This window comes from Physeter macrocephalus, chromosome 19 (genome assembly GCF_002837175.3).
Source record: "Physeter macrocephalus isolate SW-GA chromosome 19, ASM283717v5, whole genome shotgun sequence".
Lineage (NCBI taxonomy): Eukaryota > Metazoa > Chordata > Mammalia > Artiodactyla > Physeteridae > Physeter > Physeter macrocephalus.
Genome location: NC_041232.1, coordinates 14,208,639 through 14,235,413, shown reverse-complemented (window position 1 = coordinate 14,235,413; position 26,775 = coordinate 14,208,639). Strand labels below are relative to the sequence as shown.

Here is a 26,775-nt window from a genome sequence, read left to right as displayed (position 1 = left end):
ACCCATGTCCCCTGCATCGGCAGGCGGACTCTCAACCACTGCGCCACCAGGGAAGCCCTAGGTGTAAGTTTTTATAACTAAAAATTTCCATGATCAGGCTATATTTATTAGCTATTCCCCAAATATTAGACATTGGGATTCCCTCTGGCTTTTATCCCCTTTTTTCTTTTACTTTTGAGAATCATAAGCGATTCTTTTAATGACAGTGCCTTATGTTTAAGTGCTTTACTGATTACATGGGACACATCTCATTTGACCCTTATGATAACCCCCGAAAAAGAGACAGGACAGTTATTAAAATACCCCTTTTTAAATCAGAGGTTAAGTGATATACATTAGTAATAAAAACATTTCTCTAGCGCCTTGTAGTTTATGAAGAAAATTCTGGAGACTCCTTTTTTTAAAAAAAATTAATTAATTAATTAATTTATGGCTACATTGGATCTTCGTTGCTGCGTGCGGGCTTCTAGTTGCCGCGAGCGGGGGCTACTCTTTGTTGTGGTGCGCCGGCTTCTCAGTGCGGTGACTTCTTTTGCTGCAGAGCAGGGGCTCTAGGCGCATGGACTTCAGTAGTTGTGGCATGCGGGCTCAGTAGTTGTGGCTTGCGGACTCTAGAGTGCAGGCTCAGTAGTTGTGGTGCATGGGCTTAGTTGCTCCGCCAGCATGTGTGATCTTCCCGGACCAGGGCTTGAACCCGTGTCTCCTGCATTGGCAGGTGGATTCTTAACCACTGCGCCACCAGGGAAGGCCCTGGAGGCTCTTTGAGAATAGAAAACCTGCCTATCTTTGCCTCTGTATCTTTAACACATTGTAAGAACTTGATACCTTTGAATTAATCTTGAATTAAAAAATACACACACACACACACACGGGGGTGGTGCTTAAAATTGAGACAGCCTGGTAGGGTAGTTTGGGAAAGGTTTAAAGCCACCTGTCCAATGAAGGAATCCCCTCAGTGCCCCTTCACCACACCCTTGCAAGACTGGACCTTCAGGAAAGCAACCATGTGCTAATTCATTACATTTGCCATTATGTCTTACACAATCTCTTGTACGGTCTTTTCTGGTTGTACAACTCTTACCAGTTCTTTTGGAAAGGTCTCGAATATTCATGTTTGAAAACAAGTGCAAGTGCTGGGAGAATTGCCATCCTGTTTACCAGGAACATAGTAATGTGAAAGAGGTCCTTCTGGGATGCCCTTGTCCGTGAACTCTCATTTTCTTTCAGAAGGAATAACAGGAAAGTTTGAGAGTGATGTCAAGAGCACTTTCAACCTTGTTGTGCGATCCAGTTTACTGTACTTTGACCAGCTTCTTAAGTCTTTATGGCTATTAATTTATCTAGGGTAGCATTTGAAGTGCACTTTAGTTTGCACATAGCTTGATTATGCTGTTAACTGACACAGTCCCAGCAGAACTCATGAATTTACAGGTGGTTAAGCATTGTTCACCTAAGTGATTTGTCCCATATTCTCAAGACTTCTGCATTTAAGTCCTCTTCTTGCCCCAACCAAGGAATACAGATGTTGTTTTTCTATTTATATAACCCATCCTGTTCCTGCTAGTGCCAGTTCTTTCCTATAAAAGAAACAAAAAAGAGAGGGGGCAGCATAGAAATGAAAGCCACCTTGAAGGACTGTTTTACCTTTAGTAAATTAAGGAACAGAATTCAGTAGTGGAGTGGCACACTGTTATTTAAATGCTGGTAATGTTACAAATGGCATATATAACTTTTCGGAAATTATCAATATTTGGCACTATTTAGCATTGACTCTACTAATAATAATTCCTACCACAAATTATTCAAGAGAATAAAAAAAAGGTCTACATTTTTATTGCAGTGCTATTTTTGATAACAAACACCTGGGGTGGGCTTAAACGTTGATCTGTAGAGGATGTTTTTACTAAATTACAGCACATCAGCGTGATGGATTATTATATAGCCTTGAAAATGTGATTATCAAGATAATGTAGATACTTGAATGGTTTACCATTCAATTAGTGTCAAGAGGAGCTGAATGCGAAGCATCCTAATTTGTAGTATAAATGCTGGGGTCAAAGGCTAGAAGTTAATATGCAGAAATAGATACAGCTTTATTCAAGTGATGGGATTGTGGGCAATTTATGTCTTTCATGTTGGTAGTCATTTTTTTAAAATAAAATTTTAATTTTGGAGTAATTGTGGATTTACAGAAAAGTTTCAAGGATAGTACAGAGTTCCTGTAGATTCCTCATTTAGTGTCTCCTGTTGTTAATGATCATCATGTTTTTAATAATTTTTTATCATTTTATTTTAAATTAAAAATGAAACTATTCCAATGATGGTGAAAAATGTTAATAATCACCTATGTCCCTTCCATGTTAATGGTCTGTAGTATCTTTGCATGCCTTTATCTCAGCTCTTACAAACCCATATGTATGTATTAATACAATTATCTTAATACAATGTGTGATAATATGCACATTATTTTGTAACTTGTTTTTTTCCTTAATATGGACATCCACCAAGGATCTGCAGCCCTCTATATTAAAATCATCCGAGTGCTTTAAAAATATTGATTCCCAGGTCCCATCCACAGAGCTTTTTACTCAGTCTGGAGTTGGGCTCAGGAATCAGAATTTGAAGTCCTTACATAATCTGATGTGCAAGTCAGGTTTAAGGACTCCTGCTCTGGATAAATGCACATCAGTCATACGTAATTTTTAGGTAATAGCTATGGCTATGCAGTGTTTATTCACTCATTTCTCTGTGGTTGGGGTTCCAGGTTTTTTCTACCACATAAACGGTGCTGTAGTAGACATCCTAGTGCACCCTTACACGTCTGTACTTTCCAGAGGCTAGGCCTCAAACGTGTTTGCTGTGCCAAAGTACACGTGGATATGCATGTTTTAAATATTAATAGCTCTTCCCACATAGCTTTCCTAGAGATATCTTAGTAACTGTATAGCTCTTTCCCATTGTCTTAAAGTATAACCTTTGCCATCAACTTTCAAGGTTAGTCCCTTTTTCTCAAACAGTGACACATGACAGATCATTCTTAATGGCAGAAGCCACAGAGCTCTATTAAAATGGTAGAATGGTTAAACTATTATGTATAAAATCCTCTTGGAGGGAGTCTTATCATTGTTTTGTTTTCCAGTGATAGATAGGTTGAAGAATCCAGAAGATGGCTGTTTCTTGCATGGCTTGTTTTTTGGCACTCAGGCACCTTACTTAGTTTCTTTAATAGTATAACAAAGGCAATTTGGAAAGCCCGACTGTGCCTTGGGGGCTAGGAGAAAAGATCTAAACTCTTGTCTCTGGAGCAACTCCTCACTTTGCATGTCTAGGTAAAGGGCTGGCTGGCATGGGTGTCTTTTATAAAGAAAGGTATGTTCTAAGGGCCACATACTTAGTATTTTTTCATAGAAGAAATTTGCAAGTTGACATGCTTCTTCTTGCCCCTGAAATCAACCTCCCAATTCAGCGTTCCCCTTAGTTTACCACTAAACTCCTCACTGCAAATGAAAGTAACCTGTGCCCTAGACCTGTCCAGGTATTGTCTGAAATGACAGTTGGAAAGTTTCTTTGAAGTTTCCTCTTCTATTTTAAAAGTGTATTCAGATTTTACATTCTATTCCACAATGTATTTGTTTTAATATAAAAAATACTTTAAATGATTTGCCATCAGAAAAAGTTCAAAACTTTTTCCCTCCAAATTTTTTTGACAAAATTAATGCTTTTGTACACATTTATAACGTGCACGTAGTCCAGGGGCATTTATGTAAGTCTGCCAGTTTTGAAGCATAGCCCTAATTTATTACTTCTTTCTACAGGTTTATTTTGCATTTTTTTAAAAAAAAATTTATTTATTTATTTATTCTTGGCTGTGTTTGGTCTTCGTTGTTGCGCGCGGGCTTTCTCGAGTTGCGGCAAGCAGGGGCTACTCTTCGTTGCGGTGCACGGGCTTCTCATTGCAGTGGCTTCTCTTGTTGCTGAGCACGGGCTCTAGGGGCGTGAGCTTCAGTAGTTGTGGCACGCAGGCTCAGTAGTTGTGGCTCACAGGCTCTAGAGTGCAGGCTCAGTAGTTGTGGCACATGGGCTTAGTTGCTCCACGGCATATGGGATCTTCCCGGACCAGGGCTCGAACCCGTGTCCCCTGCATTGGCAGGCAGATTCTCAACCACTGTGCCACCAGGGAAGTCCCGGTGGGTGGATTCTTAACCACTGTGCCACAAGGGAAGCCCTGCTTTTTTTTTCATGACTTTGGCTCAGACTTTGCTCGTACCAGGGGCGTGCAGATTCCTGTTGTGCAAGCTGTTTTATATTGTTTCTTTCCCATTACTGTAGTTTCTATGAAAAAAATGGTGAAAATGCAAGAAGTGATACTTTAACCTTCTCATTTATGGTGTCTTTGTAGGAGGAGAGTGCAGTGAGAGATCGGAATCTCCTCCAGGTTCAAGACCACGATCAGCCCATCCCATGGAAAGTGCAGTTTAACTTGGGCAACAGCAGTCGGCCCAGCAACCAGTGCCGGAACTCCATTCAAGGGAAGCACCTCATCACGGATGAACTTGGTTAGTCTGGCTCCCTTCCTCTCCTGCAGTCCTTGGGCCATTCGTAGGTTTTTAAATAGGGATTTTATATGCTGTCTTTCCCCCTCTTGCCCATTTCCAGCACTTCTCACGTCTTTGTCTTTTGTATCTGACTCATCATTCAAGGTTCCCCTCAACATCAGAGAAGCTTGGTTTGATAAGAGACACTCTCCAGAGTTAGAATTACGGTTTTAGCATTTTATCATGCGTCAGCCCCTTGACTACTTGCTGCCAGTCTCTTCCCAGCCCCAGTACTTTCAGATCTTAACAGTCTTTTTTTTCTCATTTTGATGGTGAACTCTGCAAGATAAACAGTTTTCCTTCTTGGTGACGTGAATCGTAGCCACATAGTGTTGGCATTTAGGAAGAGAATGAATGCACTTGTTGACTGCATAATCTCAAATGAATTATAAACACTTCAAAATGTTTTACTGTTACTATTAAAACATCAGTCTGTTTCTTTTTTTTTTATATTCACTAGTTTTATTTTTAAATTCCACATATAAGTGATATCACACAGTATCAAAGTATTTGTCTTCCTCTGTCTGACTTACTGCACTAAGTGTAATACCCTCCAAATCCATCCACGTTGTTGCGAATGGCAAAATTTCATTCTTTTTATAGCGGCAAGATAGGGCTAGGGGATTAAGAGGTACAAACTACTGTGTATAAAATATAAGCTACCGAGGTATATCAAACAGCACAGGGAATATAGCCAATATTTTATAATAACTATAAACGGAATATAACTTTTAAAAGTTGTGAATCACTAAGTTGTCACCTGAAACTTATGTAATATTGTAAATCAATGATACTGCAATTAAAAAAAACAATCTCTCTGTTTTGGTGCCTTCTCCCAGAGTTTTAGTGTATAAGAAAAGCGATTCCTGTGCTGGCAAGGCGTTTGGATTAGACAGCTGCTAGAGCTCTAACCACTCTAAGACTGGCCCAGTCCCCCAAGGAGAGACTCCTGGTAATGCTCTGCCTGCATTAATTTAGCCCTTACTACATGCTGGGCACTGGGCTAAAAGCTTTCCTTGAACAACATCTTATTTGATTGTTGCAGCAGTCCTGTGAGGTGTAGGTGTTGCTGTCTTCACTTTGTAGTTGAAGATACAGGCACCAAGTGGTTCAGGAACCTGCCCAAGGTGGCAGGGGCTCTTTTAAAAACCATAAATGGGATACCATTATCATGCCAAGAGAGTACCACTTTTCCTTAATGTCAGCTATCCAAACAGTGGTCAGAGTTCCCCGATTGGTTTACAGATTGTTTATTCCCTTTTCACCTGGTGGTTTGCAATAATCTGGTTAGTTTGCAAGAGTAAAATTTGCTCTCTCTTAGAGAGTCTCAGAACAAATGGGTTATGAATGTGACAATACTGAAATTGATACAGGTAACCTTGAATTAGAATCTTCGTCGATACCTGATGAAGCCCAACAAAATGAAGACACGTGCTATCTTCAAAATGAAACTATAGTGCTTTTTATATATCTATATTTAAAGTTTGCAACCCCAGCAAAATAATTAAAAAAGAAGAAACTTTTCCAAAAAGATCTCAAAGGAATCAGAGCAGATGAGATTATTTGGGATTGAAGGAAGGAATCAGGAAAACCTCCCACCTAGATTAGAAGAGCTGGAAAATTTTGCACAAAAATGCACTGATGACTCAACAGCGCCCAGCTCTGTTTTTAAGATCACATTGAAAAAGCAGATTAAATTGCAAGTAACATTTGTTTTGCTTTGTTTTAACAGAGTAAAGTTTAGCGAAGGGAAGTTACTTCCGTAAGATGACCCAGCTAGTCAGTCAGGGGCAGACGTAGGACTAAGACCAGGACTGAACTGGGAGTTCAGTGCTTTTTTCTTACAGGCTTTTGTTTGTATGATACTCAGTGAGAAAGCGTGAAATCGTATGACTTGACTTTAATATTTAATATTAGTTATGAATGACAGTTTGTCCTTTTCTTTTGTCATAGCTAGGAAAAGAATGATTTCCCTCTGCTTAATTCAAGTGAGACAAAGACTCTCAGATTTCTTAAGTTCCAAGAACCAAGCAAAAAAAATCCAAGAACCATAGGTTTTATTTTACCTCCATGAATGTAGGAGAGGAGTTAAGCAGTATAATAAAGAAAACTTGCAGGAATTTTTGCCTTTTAGCAAGCTGATGCCACCCCCACGAGTGTTGCCAGGGTGACACCTTATTCAATAAGACAACCAACAGAGTTACAAACTTTTCAAAGGTTAGAAGTTGGTTTCCCAATCAGTAGCAGCACACTCTGAGGTTGTGATCTCACAGGACTCCTCATTTGAAATAATGTTTGCAGGAGTACATTTCTGATGCAAAAGGAAAAATCTTGATGGACTTTCACCAGAAGTTAGAAAGACCTGCCTGGTTTCAAAGCTAAATACTTGCAGTTTGTACTGGGGAAATACAGAAGGCCTGAGATGCTGACACTTATAACATGGAAAAGAGAAAAGGGCAGAAAGATCATTTCAACAAGTGTAACATTTTACATCTTTCTGACACAGATCATGTGATAAGATGCTCTGTATTTATCATTTGGGGTAGAATTTTGAGGAACATGCTGGCTTATTCAGATTTTTAATTTATAACCCTTCTGAAGAAAGTGAGTAAGAATAGTTAGGAAGAATCCCAGAAACTAATGTGGCATTAGAATCATCCTGTCTTAATTTAGAAGACAGAAGGCATAGTTAAAACCACAACAGCAGCGATCTGGTTCTCATAGGCCTCAGTTTCCCCAGTGTGACGGAGGGCCCTTCTGGTCCCTTCCACTCTTATTTTAATGGTGCCTCCTGCTTTTGCACAGACTTTGTTTTCCAGAGTAGTTTCTGAAAACAGCCTCATGCTTCACGACGTCTCATTCTCTGAGGATTAAGAAGCTGGGGCATTTAGAATGGAATGATGTGAGGAACAGCTGCTCTGCACCTGTGTGCACCCGTGGGCCTGTGTGTGTACCTGTGGGCCTGGGCCTGCACCTGGGAGTTTCCCATGGGCCACGTGGTGTCCCTAATGAACTTATTCTTACACTTTTCTGTCCCACTCCCAGAAGAAATGTGTATTTAGCAGCTATGAACAATAAATTAGCTTTTGTGAGGAGATTCTTTTCTTAAAGTTGAGTATGAATGAATGAACTAGGAGGGGGTGTGTTTAGATGATGAATGGAGGGACTTGGGAGGATTTGTCTTCCTTGGGTATCAGAGTACTCTCATTCCCTAGCGCCGAGGGGTAGTTGAATCCCTGTAGTGTACACTTACAAGGAGCCTAAATCAGTTTATAAAGGTTAGGTGTGACTACTGTTTTAAAAAATCCTTCAAACTACTAAATAAATGGTAAATATTTAAGAGGTATTTAAATGTAAAAAGTATATGTGGAGGTTTTTTGTTTGTTTGTTTTAAATCTAGAAGGATCTCACTTTCAGGAGTGAAAACCTTGGTTTTTTCCTCTTTTCAGCTTTTTCTTTGAAAAAGAATGACATTTTTCCCCAGGCATAGATGAAAAATTGGCTTGCATAGGTTAGCACAGGGAAAACATAGGTGATGTGATGATTGCATCAAATATGTGACAGCAGACTAACAGGTAATTTTAGGTAGATTAGGATATATATAGCCTACTTATAAAATGGGAGTCCATGTTTCCTGTAAACTGCCGCATGCAGGAAGCAAGCTCTGATTAGACATTGTCTGATTCCAGGTTCTGTGGTCCTTAGGATGCCCCTGACTCCAGACTCCATCTTTATGTTCTTTGCATGCAGGACTTTCATTGCTGCCTTGTGATCGCCCCTGGTTGGCAGGTTGGGGGACTGCTGGGTTTATACTCAGGTTAGTCTCTGACTTTCAGGTTACGTTTGTGAGAGGAAAGATTTGCTGGTAAATGGCTGCTGTAACGTCAACGTCCCTGGCACAAAGCAGTACTGCTGTGATGGCTGCTTGTCCAATGGCTGCTGCAGCGCCTATGAGTACTGTGTCTCCTGCTGCCTGCAGCCCAACAAGGTATGGAGGGTTGCTCCTTGTGCTGCATCTCCTTTATTCTTTCCGCCTGCATTTCACGAGGAGCATTAGAATCTTACTGTGAGATTCTTTTGGAAGTAGAACTTAGAAGGGAACCTTGTCAGTGTCAGAAATGGCTGCTCTGAGGTAGCCTTTGTCTACAAGGAAAGGAGGTGGTTCCCAGTTCCTCCAGTGGTTCTTTGGCAGAATGGGCCATTGTATTCCTAATCAGATATCTAAAGAATAAAACATCAGCCCTCCTGCTCACTTGAGCTCCCCCCTCTCTCTCTCCTTCCCCTCCTCTTCCCCGTATCAGCAGTCTGTTTGGGAGAAATTTCCAAGGTTACCTTGTGCTTCTGAGTTTGGAATTTATTACAGGTACTAACTTTTGTTTCCATAGCAACTTCTCCTGGAGCGCTTCCTCAACCGGGCAGCTGTGGCATTCCAGAACCTCTTCATGGCAGTCGAAGATCACTTTGAATTGTGTTTGGCTAAATGCAGGACCTCATCCCAGGTCAGAAGCTGTGATGCCTCTAGCTGGGGTATTTGCTGGTGGGAGTCAGGGTCTGCAGGAAAACTGGAAAATATGCACTGGGGGCTTTTGGTGGGGTGATAATGGAGAAGAGATTTAAACGAAGTTGTGTGGAGCTTTGGTGGATTGATAGTACATCATCCCTTGGTATCCGAGGGTGATTGGTTCCAGGACCTCAAATCCCTAAATGTTCATATAAAATGGCATAATATTTGCCTATTACCTACTTACGTCCTCCTGTATGCTTTAAATCATCTCTGGATTACTTACAGTAACTAATACGATGTAAATACCATGTTTTGCTTTTTGCAACTTCTTGGAGTTTTTTCAAATACTTTTGACCTGTGGTTGGTTGAATCCATGGATGTGGAACCCGTGCTAGGGAGGGCTGACTGTATTTAGAATGTGAACATGAGATTTATACAAGTTAGGGATGTAAAATATTTATATCAAATCAAGGTCTGACTAACTTGCATCTTCCCTATCTGATTAGCTTGTCTGTATTTTAAGTGGAAGCTTAAAATTATTTTTAAGTCTGGGTAGAGTCTTAATAGTCCAATTCCTGAGAGAAGTTCTCTCCTCCGTCTTTGACTGAAATTTAAGGCTTTCCAGCAACCACTCGTTTAGAGTGGGTACTAATTTATTCTGGGACAAAGTTGTGGTTTATTTTAGGATCCAAGGGGATGGGGCAGGTGGTTGTTGAAAAATACACAGGTAAATCTGTAGGTTGCCAGGCTCTCAGTACTTTTCAGCATGTTGTCATTAAATGCTTTGCTCTTGGGCACTAAACATGGCACCAGCTGCTGAAAGCGTCTGAACGTCTTTGCCTTTCCATCATATCGCATCCTCTACTCTCAGCCTTTGTGATCGGGCGGTTGTTGGAGCTCTCTGTAAAATCACCAGACGTGTTTGTCATACGGGCGCTCTTCCTCTGGCTTCCATTCATGGTGTCTGCAAGATTGTCCTGGCTCCGTCTGAGATAAATGACTCATTTGTCATTCTCTGGAACTCTTGTACTCTTTGCCAGATTTCTGTAGTCTGCCTTTGGGTTTTATGCCACTCTTTATGTCTCTGGTCTGCTCTTAGAGCATTCAGCATCACTGGGTAAATGTTTCAGGGATTATAATGAGCATTTGAAACATGAAGAAATTCCTGATGTCCTTGTTTTGCTGGAAGAGCTTTACATTTGAATGGGCTTTAAAGGAAATGTGGAGGACGGCTGAACCCATGACTTACTTTGATTCATACTCTCATTCTGAGAAATGCTAGAAAAGGCCAAGTATTTTCTTTCTTTAAGTGATAAAACCCAGGAGTTATTTCCAAACTTGAGTGAAGATGCTAAAATTTCGCTTTGCATTTTCATTGTAAAGAGAAATTTCCCAGTTGGCAATTTGCCTTTATAAGTGTCCCAAGGAAGAAAAGATTTGGCTGCATGTCTGTAAATTGGATTAATACTTACAATTTAGATGTTTAGCCTTGGTTTTAGGCTAATTAATGAATTCTAGACTAGCCAAAAACTCAAGTTGCTTGTATGAAAACAAATTGCTGAAAAATTAGCCACCAAGGATGATTGTCTGTGTTAAATCACACTTTGCTTGGCCAGATGAAGCTTGTGTGGTACTGTGGGATTCAGCTTGTGTACCAGCCCTTAGGTACATAAAACTTGACGAAAGCAATTTGAAGTGCATCTCCTTCATCTCTGTAGGGTTCAGTGCCGGGGACTGAATTCCTTTGAAGCACAGGGTCAGGTGCAAAACACCCATTGGATCTTAATCTGACTTAAAATACTTTGAGGAAAATTTTTTGTCTCAAGTTATCCTAGTCACAGCTAGGTTGTTAAAAAAAAACTCACTAGTGTGCATAAAAGAAACAGTCCTGCGGTGACACTATGTCCATTTTCATGCCCTTCATTGGCATTCTGTGCTGAGCATCTGCCTTTGCTCCAGAAAGTGCCCTGGACCCTTTTGGTGACATTTGGAGATGGACTCACCCGGGCTCCTGCAGGGAGCGTCTGCCGGACGCCATCCTGCTCTCTCTCACGGCGCTCTTCTCTTCCCTTTTGCCAACAGAGCGTGCAGCATGAGAACACCTATAGGGATCCCATAGCAAAGTACTGCTACGGAGAGAGCCCTCCCGAGCGCGTCCCCGCGTGACGGTGGGGGAGCCTCAGCCCACTGCAGCCCAACAAGCAACTTCTCCTGGAGCGCTTCCTCAACCGGGCAGCTGTGGCATTCCAGAACCTCTTCATGGCAGTCGAAGATCACTTTGAATTGTGTTTGGCCAAATGCAGGACCTCATCCCAGAGCGTGCAGCATGAGAACACCTATAGGGATCCCATAGCAAAGTACTGCTACGGAGAGAGCCCTCCCGAGCTCTTCCCCGCGTGACGGTGAGGGAGACTCAACCCACTGGGAGGATGCCCTGCTGAAGAACTTGTAGCCTGAAGCCCTTCTCTGGTCTTCAGGAGAAGACTTGACCTTGACCACTTCTTGTGTTGTGCTCTTTGACCTCACTCGCCCCCAGGCTTACCAGATGGACTTGTTCCGTAAAGCAGTTGGAAATGCCAGCCAGCGGGTTACATTCAAGAAAGACAAGACTGTGGGCGACCTGGTGAAGGCATCAGCACTCTGAGCGCCTCTGCTCTGCGGCTGCTCGGGGACCTGTGGGCATCTGTGTGTGTTTTCCCCGGGCCCTTCACTGTAAAGTTATTTATTGGACTTCTTTAGAGTAGTGGGAAAATTCTCATGTTTCCTATAGGAAAATTCCTTGATAGTTGAGTATATTCAAGGAGATTGTTCTTGTTATTTTCTTGTGTTCTTGAGTTTCAAGAGTGAGATCGACCCTTCACCCAGATAAAATGTTTGGTCTCTTAGAACATGTATGTTCTCTCGAGGTGGTTTGTTCTTGGTTTTGTTTTAACAGCCTCTTCAAGAGTGGGCCCTGAACGCCGTGTCCTGACATCTAAAATTGTCTAGAAACTCAGATGCTGTTCCCTTCTCATCCTGTGCCAACTTCCTAGCAGCTGGCACCATGTGCTCTCAGGTTTTTTCCTAGTGGTATTTGGATATGCTTGTTTACCTGTGTGCATGCACCGTTTTAACCAGAAATTCTGCCTTGTTGTCCTGGAGGGTTCTGTTCTTGTTTCCTCTGCCCCTGTTGAAATGACTGGTCTGCTCAGCCGTGGGACAGTGGGAGCCTCAGGAAAGTCATCTGCTGGGCGGCCTTCTCCTCTTCTGTCATGGAAACCCATCTTAAGGCGATTCCTCAGTGGAGATACATCTCGCAACTGACTGTAAGTGGTCGTCCTTTATCGCTTTCAGTTTCGGGAGATGTAATAGGTACAGACATTTGGTTTCCCTGTGATTTACAAAGAAGAACAAAACTCAAGTTTCTGTCAGGGTGCCCTAAGAGACTCACATCTACCCTCCGTGGACATTGGATGTGCAGGCTGCTGGTCCACATGCTGGAGGCGTCCTGTGTTTCTAATATGACACTAACCCTCTCTGGTCAAGGCTGAGAGTATTTGGTCCTCAGATCAAGACGTCGTGCCCCTCTTTGCTCTCCGGAGTTACATTACTGCACACTGTTCTTTCGCAGAGCCCCTCACTAACCCTGGTATTGGGCAGGGTCTTCCTTGTTCTTTTTCGGTTGTTCAGCGGTTGCCCTCGGAGCAGAGCACGAGATTTACAGCACGCTTTCAGCATTTTTATTTCAGTGGAGCTTTTTCCTTGGGCCATGTTTGCCTTCCTGTATGTTTCTTCAGTCTATTCAATGGAATAATTTCCCTTAACTCCTTCCTGTTACTTACACGTATCTTCCCAAAATAGTTTGTCCCACTAAGTCAACTTTCTTAGACGGTGAACTGTCTGGCAGTTGTTTTTAATGTTAGATCCCAGGAAATCTATTCAGTTTGCATCAGGTTTTTCAGATTCTGTGTGTGTTCACTGGTGCTAAATCAGACTGTGTGTGAAAGTAATGGACACGTCTGCATGTTTTACCAACTCATTGCTTTTGGTAACTCAGTCTGTCTCCTGGTAGTTGTCACTGACCAACCTCTCCTTTGAGCTTATTTGAACCCTTGGGCAATAACATAGATTTACTGTGAAAACAGTTTATATCAAAGGTCAGCCATAGCTGTTTATTCTGTATATGAATATTGGCGAGCACGTTTTGCATCTTCGCTGCTTTCACAGCCTCTGCAACTTAGGTAGAGAATTAAGCTCGTTTGTTCCCACCTCGTAGATGAGGAAGTGGAGTGAAGTGACTTCCCTGGGCCCCATGACGGAACCAAAACACGACCTTCATCTCCGGCGCTGGGTCCACTGTCCTTCCCACCACCCCTCGCCAGCTCCAACGCTGACTCATCTGTAAACACTCCTCTGAGAGCGTACAGATCTTGGTTGTCCAGGCCAGCAGAGGGGAGAGGTGGTATAAGTAGCCAAATTGGGTCAATAATCCAAAGGTCATTTTCATCCAGCCCTGGAGTATGTTTTTCTATACTCCTAAGAGGCATGTTCGCTGTTTTGGAAAGTCACGGTACTGCAGACTCTGTAACGAAGCCACCCAAGGACGTGGAACGTCATGGGCCTCCCCAGGCTTCTAGCCCGGGCCCCACCCTGCTCCCCTCTCTGGTTTGTTTCTGGTTTCTTCAACTGAAGGTTTCCAGAATTAGGGAACTTGTCGTAGTTTTGTATGCCCAGAGCTTAGCAAAGTGCGTGATACACATCGGATTTTAAGAAAAGATCAGAGAAGGAATGAAAACACCTTTAGTTTAGAAGAAAATTTTTTAAATTGTTATGTTTGGGGTGAAAGGTAATTGGGTAATTCAAAGCATTTCCCTCAGTTCTGAATCTTAATTGCCATGCTCGTTGCTGGAGCAATAAAGATAAGATATGTTCTAACAGGGAAAGAAGCATTCTGTAGAAAAAGGTACTGCCTCCACAGGGCCTGGGACTTGGGGTGGCCCTGGACCTGGTGACGCTGGGGCTGGCATCGAAGGGCGAGCTCAGCAGCTCATGGAAAAGCGGGGGATAGGATTTTAGAGCAGGATTTGCAGTTTTTGGCCTGCTCCCGGAGCTGACTTGGAGGCTGTCCAGGGAGTGCCTCAGTTGGTGAGGCTGCAAAGGCGCTGTGGGAGCTGTGTGCAAGGTTCCGAGCAAGCTGTTCCCATCGTTGGGATTTGCAGGTAGATTGTAAATGAACAGAGATGTTGCTTATTTAGTCTACTCTTTTTTTTTTTTAATGGTTATTGGACTATAGTTGCTTTACTCTGTTGTGTTAGTTTCTACTGTTATTTAGTCTACTCTTCACAGGCTGGAGAGAATTCGGCCTCGCAGTCAGTAACTCCTACTTATTAAGACATGGCCTTGCCTAGTCTTTCCTCTTCTGAGTCCCAGGCCCTGCTCTGTGATATGGGATCGCATCTGCTCCTCGTGGAGTTGTTGTGAGGTGTTGGAGTGAGTAAAGGCCCAGTGCTGGGCATGAAGTCCACATCTGCAGTCCAGTGGGGGTCTGACATCACATAGTTGGCAAGGTGGGGATGGGTGGGTCCCTTGGGTGGAAGGGTGGCAACTACAGAGTTCTAGGTATTATTTTTACTACTATTTTTAGAAGAACTCATGCTAAAGATAATTTTTAAAATGCAGGTAATTCAGAAATGTGTCAAGATGAAAGTAATAATGACCTAAAATCATACAACCTAGAGATCAGCCCATTTTTTTCTCTTCCCTCATGACTTTCTAGGCAGATATGAGAATACTTTTTCTTCTTGAAAGCAATCCTCTGATGGACATCCTTCTATGTGACATATAGGCCTATCTAATAATTTTTAGTGACCACCTGGTGTCAGTTTCATGGATATACCGTAATGTTATTAATCCCCGCTGAGGTCATTTAGCTTATTACTGTTCTTTTTTTCTTTTTTGGCTGCTACAAATAATGCACTGATGATATGCTTTCACGTACACATTGGTATGTTTATTTGAGAATGATTTTCACCAATTTATACTCCCACCTAAACTATGTGGGGAGTGGGACTTCCCCGGTGGTCCAGTGGTAAAGGATCCGCCTTACAATGCAGGGGACGCAGGCTTGATCCCTGGTCAGGGAACTAAGATTCCACATGCTGTGAGGCAACTAAGCCCGCGCGCCACAACTACTGAGCTCACAAGCCTGAACTAAAGAGCCTGCGTGCCGCAAACTACAGAGCCCACACGCCCTGGAGCCTGCGTGCCACAACTAGAGAAGAGAAAACCCGCACGCCACTACTAGAGAGAAGCCCGCTCACCACAACGAAAGATCCCATGTGCCGCAGCTAAGACCTGACACAGCCAAAAATAAATAAAATAAATAAAGTATGCGGGGAGTGTCTTTTGTCGTATACCTAAGAACCCCTTGGTATCATTTTTTAACTCTTTTTGCTAATGGATCTCTATGTTCTAATTGATATTTAATTTCTTCCCATATTTTGATTGGGTGTTTATCTTTCACATGTGGTAAACTGCTCTTCTTGACCATGGCCAGTTTTTCTTTTGTTGGTCTTTTTCTTATATCTTCACTGAAGGAGGCCTTAAACCCCTTTTCTTGTTTTTTTCAACCCTGCATTACTCAGAATCAAGTGGCTCACTTGTTAACTAACTTTTCCAGTTGATCTAGGGCAGCAAATGGGGGCAGTTTTGCCCCCAGGGAACAGTTGGCAACGTCTGAGACATTCTTACCACAGCTGAGGGCAGGTGATATGTGTAGTGGGTGGAGCCCACCACTGCCCCCTCGACACAGAGTCATCCAGCTCCGTGCATCAGCAATGCTGGCCGAGGCAGAGAGGCCCTACTCTCGGGTCACATTTTACCCCCTTCGGTTAAACAGAAAAACTACCAGGAGCTGAGAGCAGACTTGATTATTTCGCTGCCCTTGCCTTCTGCCGTGGGCAAAGTGCTGCTGATTAAATTACCCTGGAATCCCATAGGACGTGCTGCTTCCTCCCTAGTCTCTACCAGCCCAGTGCTGCCTCCAGGAATGGCATTGTTACTCTGCGGCAGCGTCCCTCGAGCGCTGACACAATCCAAGTGCAGACACCCTCCCATGGGCAGAATGACCAGGTTTACAGAGAGCCCTCTCCCCTCCTGGCAGATCTGCCCTCCCCATCCCCCTACCGTAGCTCTTTGCAAGGAGGGCCTTTGCGGGTGGGGTGAGGGGAAATGAGTCACTACAGATTCCATTTGGAAAACTGGTCATTCTACTCTAAAAAGGTACCACATAAGTAAGTAGTAGTAATTAAAAGAAAAAAGAAGTCAGTGGGATTGTGAGAGTTCTTTCCTACACAGCACTTTTCCTGACTCTGTGGCATCAGTGCATTGCCTTCCGGGCCCTTTGCCTGTGCGGACTCTTGTTGCATAGTGTGTTGTCATGGTGTGAGGACAGTTTTGGGTACCGGGATCCCTGTTTTCGCTCAGTCACATGTCTGCAACATTCAGTGACCAGTCAGCTTACACAGACACGAAGAGGAACAGGTGGCCCCCGAGGACCTGAGTGGGGAACAACAGGGGTTGTGTTTGTGCGGCCAACTCCGTGTCCCAGCAGCCCCTCGCCACGTACCTTCAATTGTGCAACTTGATTCATGTCTGCTGTTAGAGCTGAACTGCTGGACTTTTTTAAAATAGAAGTACACCCTTTAATATTATAATAAAACAACTGGCCAGTTACAACCAGCGGGCGCTGCAGTCAGTCACATGTTTGGACAGGGGTCCAGCTGTGTTGTTTCTCAGGACTGCACAGTCTGTGGGCTCAGAGGAACCAAAACATATCACTGCTAGAAATGCATTTTATTTCTAAGTGGGTACTTTCCAAGTTTTTGGTAGGATCAGTAGTTCCTCAGGTCTTTGGACTTTGTAAATTCATACATTTTTTTATGCAGCATAGAGTAGGCAAGCTCTGGTCAGCTTACATCGGGGTTATCAAAATCAGAAGTGTTTGCTAAATGAGAAAAAGTGGTGTTGGCTCTCAGTTAGAGTCAGGATTTCAAAGTATGTTGGTCACATGTCACTATTGCTGAGGAGGAGTGTATGTGTTTATAAGTGTAACAGCAGAATGAAGTCTGTGAGTAGCATCCTAATTTTACTGATGAGAGCACAGGCATTAATGACCTTGAGTAAATTAACCTCTTCTGGCTCTGGTTTCCTCATTTGTCAAAGGAGGGTGATTGCTAAGGGATCTTGCAGATCCAAAATTCTGATTTTTGTGCCAAAGATCCTGCCGCGTGTTAAAGCAAGACCAGAGCCCAGCGACTTGCTCTTTGGCTTTGATTTTCACTGGGTAAGTGGAGACCAGCCATCTGGAGCCTGTTTTCTTCAAATCAGGGCTTCCCCTTCTCTCTTGAAGATTTCAGCTGGGGCTCACCATTTTTTGCCTTTTTCTCCTCAGATTTTAAATAGAGACCATATTCTTCTCTGCTGGGACCAACTTATTATGTATTGCTGCTCTGCACCTGTGAAGACAGCTGCTGTGTTTTCCATCATAAAAACAGCTGCCTTTTGGCAGGGAAGCCCAGAATGTGCTATGTAGCTATACCTTAATACAGTGCTAAATTATTTAGGCATGCTTAACCTGAGATGCTCACAGCATCTTGGAATTCCTATTAAGGGCTTCTGTAGTCATTGCTCAGTAAAAGGTTTCCCTTTCATTTCTTTTGTGATTACTAGGCAGAAACCTGAAAATGTAGGGAATTACATTTTAAAATATAGAAAATTACAAAGATACTAAATTGTGCCACAGTAGTCAGATCCCCAGCCCCCAAAGATAACCACTAATTAAAGTTTTTATGTAAAGTTTATCTTTTTTTCGTACATGAATGTGTATTTTGTTTTAGTACATAAATAAAGGTAGAATCTTGCTGTACATAATATTTTAAAACAGTTCTTGTTGTGTTGGCTTAACCCAACTATAGCTAATTAATTTACAGGGCGGGAAAAGTACACATTTTATTTATTTTTAAATTTTTATTATTTTTATTTATTTTTATTTTTATTTTTTTAAAGTACACATTTTAATTGTGTCATCTGGCCTCTAAAATAAAGCCAGGGTAGGATTGAAAGCCCTTTTAGAAATGCATACAAGTTTGTCATTGCATTTCTGCATCCCTTTTCTGTCTGATTTTTACACAGTGGGGAGACAAGTCTTTGTGTTCTTCACAAATAAGTTACAGACATTCTATTTCAGCCAGAGTTGACCTGCAGGAAATGTGCTGAGGTCAAAGCCTGTCACGGCAGAATCCCACTTTCCTGAGAGAGCTAAGAGAAAAAGATGGGGGGGAGCCCCACTCCAAATCTCTGAAGTATGTCATTCATTTCAGTGAATCACTGACTGCAGAATTAAAAAAATTTAAAAAAATATATAAAATGGCTGGGAAGGACACATGGGGACCATCTTTCTGGATGTCTAGTTTGGGGAAAGGATGAGCTGAGCTCAAAGCAGCCAAGTTTCCCCAAAAGCCAACTCTGCTTTGTCAAGTTTGTGACCCATATGATGGTTTTTGAGGGCAGGAGGGATGTCATTTTCTAAAGATGTTCCCAGATGCGCCGTGGGCTGCTATTTGGAGCTGGAATCTTCTCTGCTCACCTCCATAGTCTCAGAGGCCTAGAGTCCCACCCCACCCCCACCCCCCACCCCCCCCGCACGTGCTGGACTCAGTTTCTCTCGGGAGGTCTTTGTCTGGGCAGCAATCCAGGGCGTGCTCCAAGGGCTCAGGCCCTAACACCCGTGCTCCTCCTGAGCTTTGCCTGCAGCCTGCTGAGTGCCAGCTTGGAGGCCTGAGATAAATAGTCTTGCAGCTGCTTAGCCGTCAGCCGGGCTCATTTATTTGACACAAATAAGCTCATTGACCTGATTTAGTGCAGGGAGGAACTACAGAGTCAAGTCCAATATGATCTTAAAGCCCTGTCTTTTCACCGCAGCCTTTTCAGACCTTCAAGGATGGCCACTGAATTAAACCATGGTCGTGGGCACTCTTTCAAGGAAAGAAGGAGGAAGAGAGATAGATGGGAGGAAGAGGAAGGGGAGAGGAGAGAAGGAGGTGCCAGGGGCACAAAGAGCAGTTGCTCTCTGTGCCACTTGGTGGCACCAGTTCCTTAGGTTGTCTGTCCTCAGCATAGTCCTTGTGGGGAGACTGTGGGACCAGTGCCTGAGTGGATTCCCTCTCCCTAAGACAATGAAGGACCATCTGGTAGTGACGACAAACCAAGACTCTTTCCCGGGGCCTGACGATTTTGTGCACAGGGACTCGGGAGTATCCATTGCAAGGAGAAGGAAATAGATCTGCTGCTGGTGCCCTCGAAGACCCCAGGCTTAACTCAGTGCCAGTGACTGACCCCTTCTTCCTCCTCTCCCGTTCACTGAGGCAAAATGTAGCATAGTCTCCTGACCATTCCTACCCAGACAAAAAACATTTGCACCATCACTTGCACACGGCACTGTCTTCTGAGGCTGGTATTCTTTCTCATCTTCATTTTAAGAGCAAGGCTCTGATGCTCAGGTTAAATTTTGCTCCAGGTTATACTGTTAGATGCCAACTTCAGAGCCCTGGAAGGTGCACGCGGGCCCAGCCTAGGAACACTGTGATAGCAGCGACTGTCTTCCTATCATTTCTGGCGCTAAAGGCCTCTTATTTAATCCTAACGACCACGCTTAAGAGGTAGTAGGTCTTTTTATCATTCTAAAGAAACGAACTCAGATTAATTTCTTCGCGTAGGGGGACACTGTCTTAGTGGTTTAAACCAGGATAGTGACGGAACCCAGATCTTTTTTTGCTCTTGGACCTGGACTTTTAGCCCCTGTGATGTAGTAAGTGCCATACTGGCTCTGAGCTCTGAGAAGGAGGTCCTAGATGGAGGAGGGGTTATTTGCTCTGAAGCTTGCTGTTTGACCTTGGGTTTGGATCATCCTTGATTTAAGCAGAATGTTTCACCTCGATGCTAGTCCTGCCAGGAAGGGTTTTTGAATAATGCATTGAAAGGGGATCTTAGCCTTTCAGCACAACCCAGGTGAGAGGGCTCTATCTTAACATTCTTTTTCCCACTGAGCAGAGTCCTCCCCCCCCACCGCCCGGTACGCGGGCCTCTCACTGCTGTGGCCTCTCCCGTTGCGGAGCACAGACTCCGCATGCGCAGGCTCAGCGGCCATGGCTCACGGGCCCAGCCGCTCCGCGGCATGTGGGATCTTCCCAGACCGGGGCACGGACCCGTGTCCCCTGCATCGGCAGGCGGACTCCCAACCACTGCGCCACCAGGGAAGCCCGAGCAGAGTCTTTATAATGGGCTGAATTGTCTCCTCACAAAATCTGTATGCTGAATTCCCAACCCCAGTGCATCAGAATGTACCCTATTTAGAGAAAAGGCCTTTGAAGAGGTGATTAAGTTAAAGTGAAGCTGTGAGGGTAGCTTCTAATCTAATAGGACTGTGTCCTTCTAAGAAGAGGGAGAGACACCAGGGCTTCAAGAAGGCAGCCGTCTGCAAGCCAAGGAGGGCCTCAGGAGAAACAAACCTACTGACACTTTGATCTCGGACTTCCAGCCTCCAGAACTGTGAGAGAATAAATTCCCGCCGTTTAAGCTCCCCAGTCTATGGTATTTTGTTATATGACAGCCCTCACTGACTGATAAAATCCTTGAAGGAAATGATGCTGAGTTACTACGCAAACCCGAAGGGCAGCACGGGGTAGGGAGCAGCACTGAGCTGCATTGCTGGAGTCATCTTGGCTCCAGTGTGTCTCTTCTTTTCTGGGCCTGTTTGCCCATCTGTGAAAGTATACTTGGGAGCACGTATGAGGGTCCTTCCAGCCCTGGCATTCCAGGATTCTAGTTGGTAGCTTCAAGACCTGGAAAGTGCTGCTTTGAACCTGTGATGTTTAACTGCAGGGAGATTTTGCCCCCCAGGGGACATAAGCCAATGTGTGAAGACAGTTTTGATTGTCAGGAAGTGTGTGTGTAGAAGTACTGTTGGCCTCTAATTGAGGCACAGCCTCCACTGTCCACAGTGTTGAGGTGGAGAAACCCTGGGTTAAACTTCGTTGCCCCTTGGATGGTGATGACGTGGGATTGCCAGCCCCAGTCATTCATTCAGCACGTATTTACTTGGCATTTACTGTGTGCTTAGCTCTGTGCTAGGGAGTACAGAGAACTGGAAGACAGTCTTCTGGAATTTAAAATCGAGTTGATCCTGAGCCTCTGGTTTTGGGAACATAGTACGTAAACATTCTTAGGTGTCGATGCTACCGTCCCCCTTAGGATAAACTGTCACTTTGGGTTTCCAGAGAAAGTCTTTTATGCTTGGACATCCAGGAACCATTTATTTTAGTCCCACCTCATTCATAGACCTAAACTAGTATAGCTTGTTTCTTTTCAAAAAGGATTTGAGGAAGCTATGTATTTGTATGTAGTACTGATGAGTAAAACAAATTAAATTAGAACGCCGACATGCGGTTGTGAGACAGCAGTACAGTTGATGCATATACACGTATATGCATTTTTCTAATTTTTCCTAATTATAAAGTGACATACTGCATTATAGAAAATTAGAGAAGTAATAAAAGCTTTCATAATCCTTCCATTTGTAGATAACCACTATTTGGTGTGTATCTCTTTTCATACACATGCACATATATTAATATATTTCACAAAAAAGAAAATTGGGATCCTGTTTTACCATTTTGTAACCATATGAATGACCCTTGAATGGGGCTTTGACATCTGATTTGGTGATCACCAGGCAGAGAAAGTGGCCTGCATGCCAGGTTGGCTGTGGAGTTACGGAACCAAGGTCACTGCCCACCAAGAATGCATTGATTCAGCGAGGTGGGTGAAGGCCCACATTTCAGTTCACAACTCCAGGGGGCATCATTCATTTGGTAACAAAGAGAATGGTGTGTTCCACGCCACCCCTTGCCCCTCCCCCGTTGTGTGACCCAGCAGCCCTGGAACTCTATTTTTTGTAGCAGCTTGTTGAGAATACAATTCACTTACCATGCAGTTCATGCAGTTTAAAGTGTACAATTCAGTGATTTTAGTGTATTCACAGAATTGTGCAACCATCACCACAATCAATTTTAGAACATTTTCATCACCCCAGAAGGAAGTCCCATGCCCGTTAGCTATCGCCCTCCCATTTCCACCCAATCCTTCCAGCCCTAGATGACCACTAATCTACTTTCTGTCTGTAGATTTGCCTATTTTGGACATTTCATATAAATATAATCATACAATATGTGATCTTTGGTGACTGGTTCCTTTCACAAACATGAAAGCACCATGTTTTCATGGTTTGTCCAATTATAGCATGTATCAGTACTTTGTTCTTTTTTAAAAATTTATTTTTTAGTTGAAATATACACCATACAGTCCACCCTTTTTAAGTATACAGTTCAGCAATTTTTCCTATTCACAAAGTTATGCAGACACTACCACTAATTCCAGAACATTTTCATCTCCCCACAAGAAACCCCGTACCTGTTGGCAGTCACTCCTCATCCTTCCTCCCTGCCAGCCTGTGGCAACAATTAATTTCCCTTCTGTCTCTACGGATTGACCTATTATGGATATTTCATATAAATAGAATCATACAGTATGTAGTCTCTTGTTACTATCTTCTTTCACTTAGCATGTTTTCAAAGTTCACTCCTGTTGTAGCATGTCTCAGTACTTCATTCCTTTTTATGGCTAAATAGTATACCATCATATGAATAGACCACATTTGCTTATCCGTTTATCAGTTGATGGGCATTTGGGTTGTTTCCACTTTTTGGTTATTGTGGATAATGTTGCTGTGAACATTTGTGTATAAGTTTTGTGCGGACATAATGCTTTCTGTCTAGGCATATACCTAGAAGTGGAATTACTGGGTTATATGGTAACTCTATGTTTCATCTTTTGAGGAACTGCCAGACTGTTTTCCAAAGCAATTGTACCATTTCACATTCCCACCAGCAGTGTATGAGGATTCCAGTTACTCCACGTCCTTGCTAAGACTTGTCATTGTCTGTCCTTTTGATTGCAGCCATCCTAGTGATGATGAAGTGGTATCTCATTGTGGCTTTTTTTGTTTTGTTTTGTTTTGTTTTGTTTTGCGGTACGCGGGCCTCTCACTGTTGTGGCCTCTCCCATTGCGGAGCACAGGCTCCACACGCGCAGGCTCAGCGGCCATGGCTCACGGGCCCAGCCGCTCCGCGGCATGTGGGATCTTCCCGGACCGGGGCACGAACCCGTGTCCCCTGCATCGGCAGGCGGGCTCTCAACAACTGCGCCACCAGGGAAGCCCTCATTGTGGCTTTTGACTTAGCATATCCCTGATGGCTAATGATGTTGAACAGCTCTTCATGTACTTAGTGGCCACGTGGACATCTTCTCTAGAGAGATGTCTATCCTAATTCTTTGCCCATTTAAAAATTGGGTTGTCTTTTTATTCTTGAATTGTTCGAGTTCTTTCTATATTTTGGATATGAGCCCCTTATCGGGTTCATGATTTGCAAACATTTCTCCCATTCTGTGGGTTGACATTTCACTTTCTTGATGGTGTTCTTTAAAGCATAAAAGTTGTAATTTTGATGAAGTTCAATTTAACTAATTTTTCTTTGGTTGCTTGTGCTTTTGGTGTCATGTCTAATACCACTTGATTTTTAATGAATGATAATATTCCTTGGAATAGATGTAACATAAAGGGATAATTATTTGATACTAACTTGCATAATGTTTTAATACCCTTCTCCCTACCTCCACCCCTAATAACTTTATTCTGGTGATGTCTGGAGTTAGACCTCAAGCCATTTGCAAATTTCGTCAGATCCCTGTAGCCTTTGTAAACACATCATTGTTCCTCATGTCTCTTTTTCTCCCCTGGAATGTCTTACCGATGCCCAGACCTCTGCAGTGCAATTGACAAGGTGCACGAGTCTCCAAGCAGCACAACTTCAGGTGCCCTTTGTCCCTGTGATTCCATCGCCAACGTTGCACTAATGCAACCTTGTGGGACCACGTCGCCATCTTCTGGCAAAGATGGGAAAATGCAATGCCAGGAACTTGAACGTTCTGTGGAAGGTCTTTTCCTTTTTTCCCTTCTCCGTGGTAGATTGTCAGGTACCAACTAATTGTTTTCATTCTGATCTACTTCTGTTGCTTTAAAAGGTTTTTCCACCTTTGGAGGTAGCGTTTAAAGATTCAACCACTTATGAAAACCAAATCTGTTTTCTGTAAGGCAGGGAAGCTTGTGTGTTTCTCATTCTACAGGCAGTTCCTGGTGTGTGAAACATTTCATCATTGAGTAGAAAGCAATACTTTACCTTCGGTGAGGAAAGGAAAATGAATGCAAGTCATTTCTCTTGTCATATGGGTCATATTATCATATTTGTTGAGTCTCTGATAGTCTAGGACTCTAAGGTGTATCATTATACCTTCTTCTCCCAGCCCTCCCAGGTATACCCAGGTGTATGTATTGTCCCCACTTTGCTGATGAGAGTGAGGCCTTGGAAAGATAAATGACTGACCTTTGTTTTCTAGGACAGAATGGGCAAAAACTTTTCTTTTAATGAATGATAGAATAGTCAGGATGTGAAATCATTAGTATCCAGTATAACGCCTTATACTGTATTTTAATAGGTCTTTATTGAATGAATGAAAAAAATAAATTCTGTGCTCTGACTCCTGACCTACTTTCTTTTCACCACGTCCAGCTGCTTCTCCTGTCATAAATGCCTCGTCATTTCAACAGATATTTGCAGTGTTGTTCAATGAGAGAACAGGTGTTTATAACTTTCAACCTTTAATAAAAGGAGTAAAAATGTGAGTTTTTTAAAAATGTGCAGAAAAACACACAGATATTCATACCAGTGTTGTTCACAACAGCCAAAAAGTGGAAACAATCCAAATGCCTGTCAAGATGAATGGGTAAACAAAAATGTGGACTGTCCATATGATGGAATATGATTCAGCCATAGAAAGGAATGAGGTACTGGCACAAGCTACAGCATGGACGACCCTTGAAAACATGATGCTGAGTGAAAGAAGCCAGTCCCCAAAGACCACATGTTGTATAATTCCATTACAACACATGTTGGGGTGGCTGCACAACTCTGAATATACTAAGAAATATACTAAGAATACACTTGAAATAGGTGTGCATTTTATATTTATATTATGTCCCAATAAAGCTGTTTTTAAAATGTGTACAAGAAGCTTTGCAAAGGGCTGGTGTGTGTGTTGGGGAGAGGTGTTGTGCCTGGGACCCCCACGGAGGAAGTGGAACCCAGAGTGGAGAGCCAGGCTCAGCCAGAAGGACCTGAGCTTATACTCCAATTCTGCCCCTGACAAGTAGCGTCATTTTACCCTAATACTTAGTTGCTCTGGAGCTTGGTTTTCTTTTTTGTAAGACAGGCATGACAGTACCCTCCTCACAGGCTCTTTTTGGCTTAAATAGATTATGTATGTAAAGTTTCTTGAACATGCCACGTTCAGCAAATATTCATTTCCATCTTCCAACCCTGAGTTGCTATGATTCTGTGACTTTCAGGCTGGTGAACGGGCTGTTAAGCCCCTTTACCTTCAGAAGCTTCTAGTGGGCAGTGCAGCTGAGTGGATCCAAAATGTGAAATGAGGGGTTTGGACTAAGCTAAGAGCCTGGCCACTTGCAGGAGTCTGTGGTTTCCTTGTTTAGATGCCCTGAGTTAGCGGTCTGCTTGAGCCCTCTGTGGTCTACACTGCAGGACCCCAGTCCCGCCCATGGCGGTTTGCGAGTCTGTGGGAGACACACGCATTATCCTCTGATTCTGAAAGGCCTGTGTAGCATCTGTAGGCAGGGCCCTTCTGTCTGCCGGTCACCCCCAGCTCTGCCTCCGCAGTTCCTTCTTCAAGGGGCCGATTGGCAGAGGGGCCTTGTTACAAGGGGGACGCTGGGAGTGTTTCCAACAGCAGAGTTTTTCTTTACCCTCGTAAAGCAGTTTTATCCTGGATGAATAAGGACCCTTCAAGCTACTCCACGCAAAGGCAGATAAGCATGTACCAGTGAGGCTGGGGGAAAATGAAAGGGGGTGTCTAGAATGTCTCTGCCACCCCCAAGCCGACAAGTCACATCAGTCCTGCTGTCAGACACCTCGGAACCAGAGGAACTGACTCCGTTGGTGACCCCGGACCCCTCCCAACGATCCTAGGCAGCCCTGGGGCCTGGCGAGCTCCATCCCTGTGCTCTTGGTTGAACTAGAGGCCTCACCCAGTGGGCGGTGCCCAACACGGGGGAGTGAGTTCCGAACATGGAGTTTTCAGACTGGGTGGTGGGGCCTGGGGAGGGAGGGATGTTGGGGATGAATTGCAGGGGAAGGCTGGTCCTGCGATTCTTATGAAAATGAAATAAAAGGGAGAAAGAGTCAATTGGGTTTTGACATTTCCTAATTGTCACCTTTACACTAGGGGAGTAAATTCAAATTGCCCTCTTTTTAAAATTACATAACCCTTCTCCTGTCCTAGGACACTTATTCAAAGGCCTTCATTTGGGGTCTTGTGCTAATAACCGTAATGAGACTCTGGGAGGAGAGCTGCAGAACCAGGACCGGAATGGGGGGGTTTGAATAGGGGGAACACCGGTTAACGGGGGTCGGTCCTCCCTTCTGGCCCTCGGTAGAGGGAGCGTTGTAT

The 26,775-nt window shown here is 43.6% G+C and overlaps 1 protein-coding gene across 12 annotated transcripts in view; it reads left to right on the top strand.

Annotated features, from left to right (window-relative positions):
- SPRING1 (SREBF pathway regulator in golgi 1) overlaps nt 1-26,775 on the top strand; it is a 146,640-nt gene that overhangs the window by 4,920 nt on the left and 114,945 nt on the right. For 3 of the 12 annotated variants that reach the window (XM_055080781.1, XM_028480802.2, XM_028480803.2), the window contains exons 2-4: nt 4,400-4,556; nt 8,432-8,583; nt 8,981-9,094. In XM_055080781.1, coding sequence (XP_054936756.1) covers nt 4,400-4,556; nt 8,432-8,583; nt 8,981-9,094 — 423 coding nt within the window. The other 9 variants (XR_003677374.2, XM_055080784.1, XM_007128421.4 and 6 more) reach the window with 9 other exon arrangements.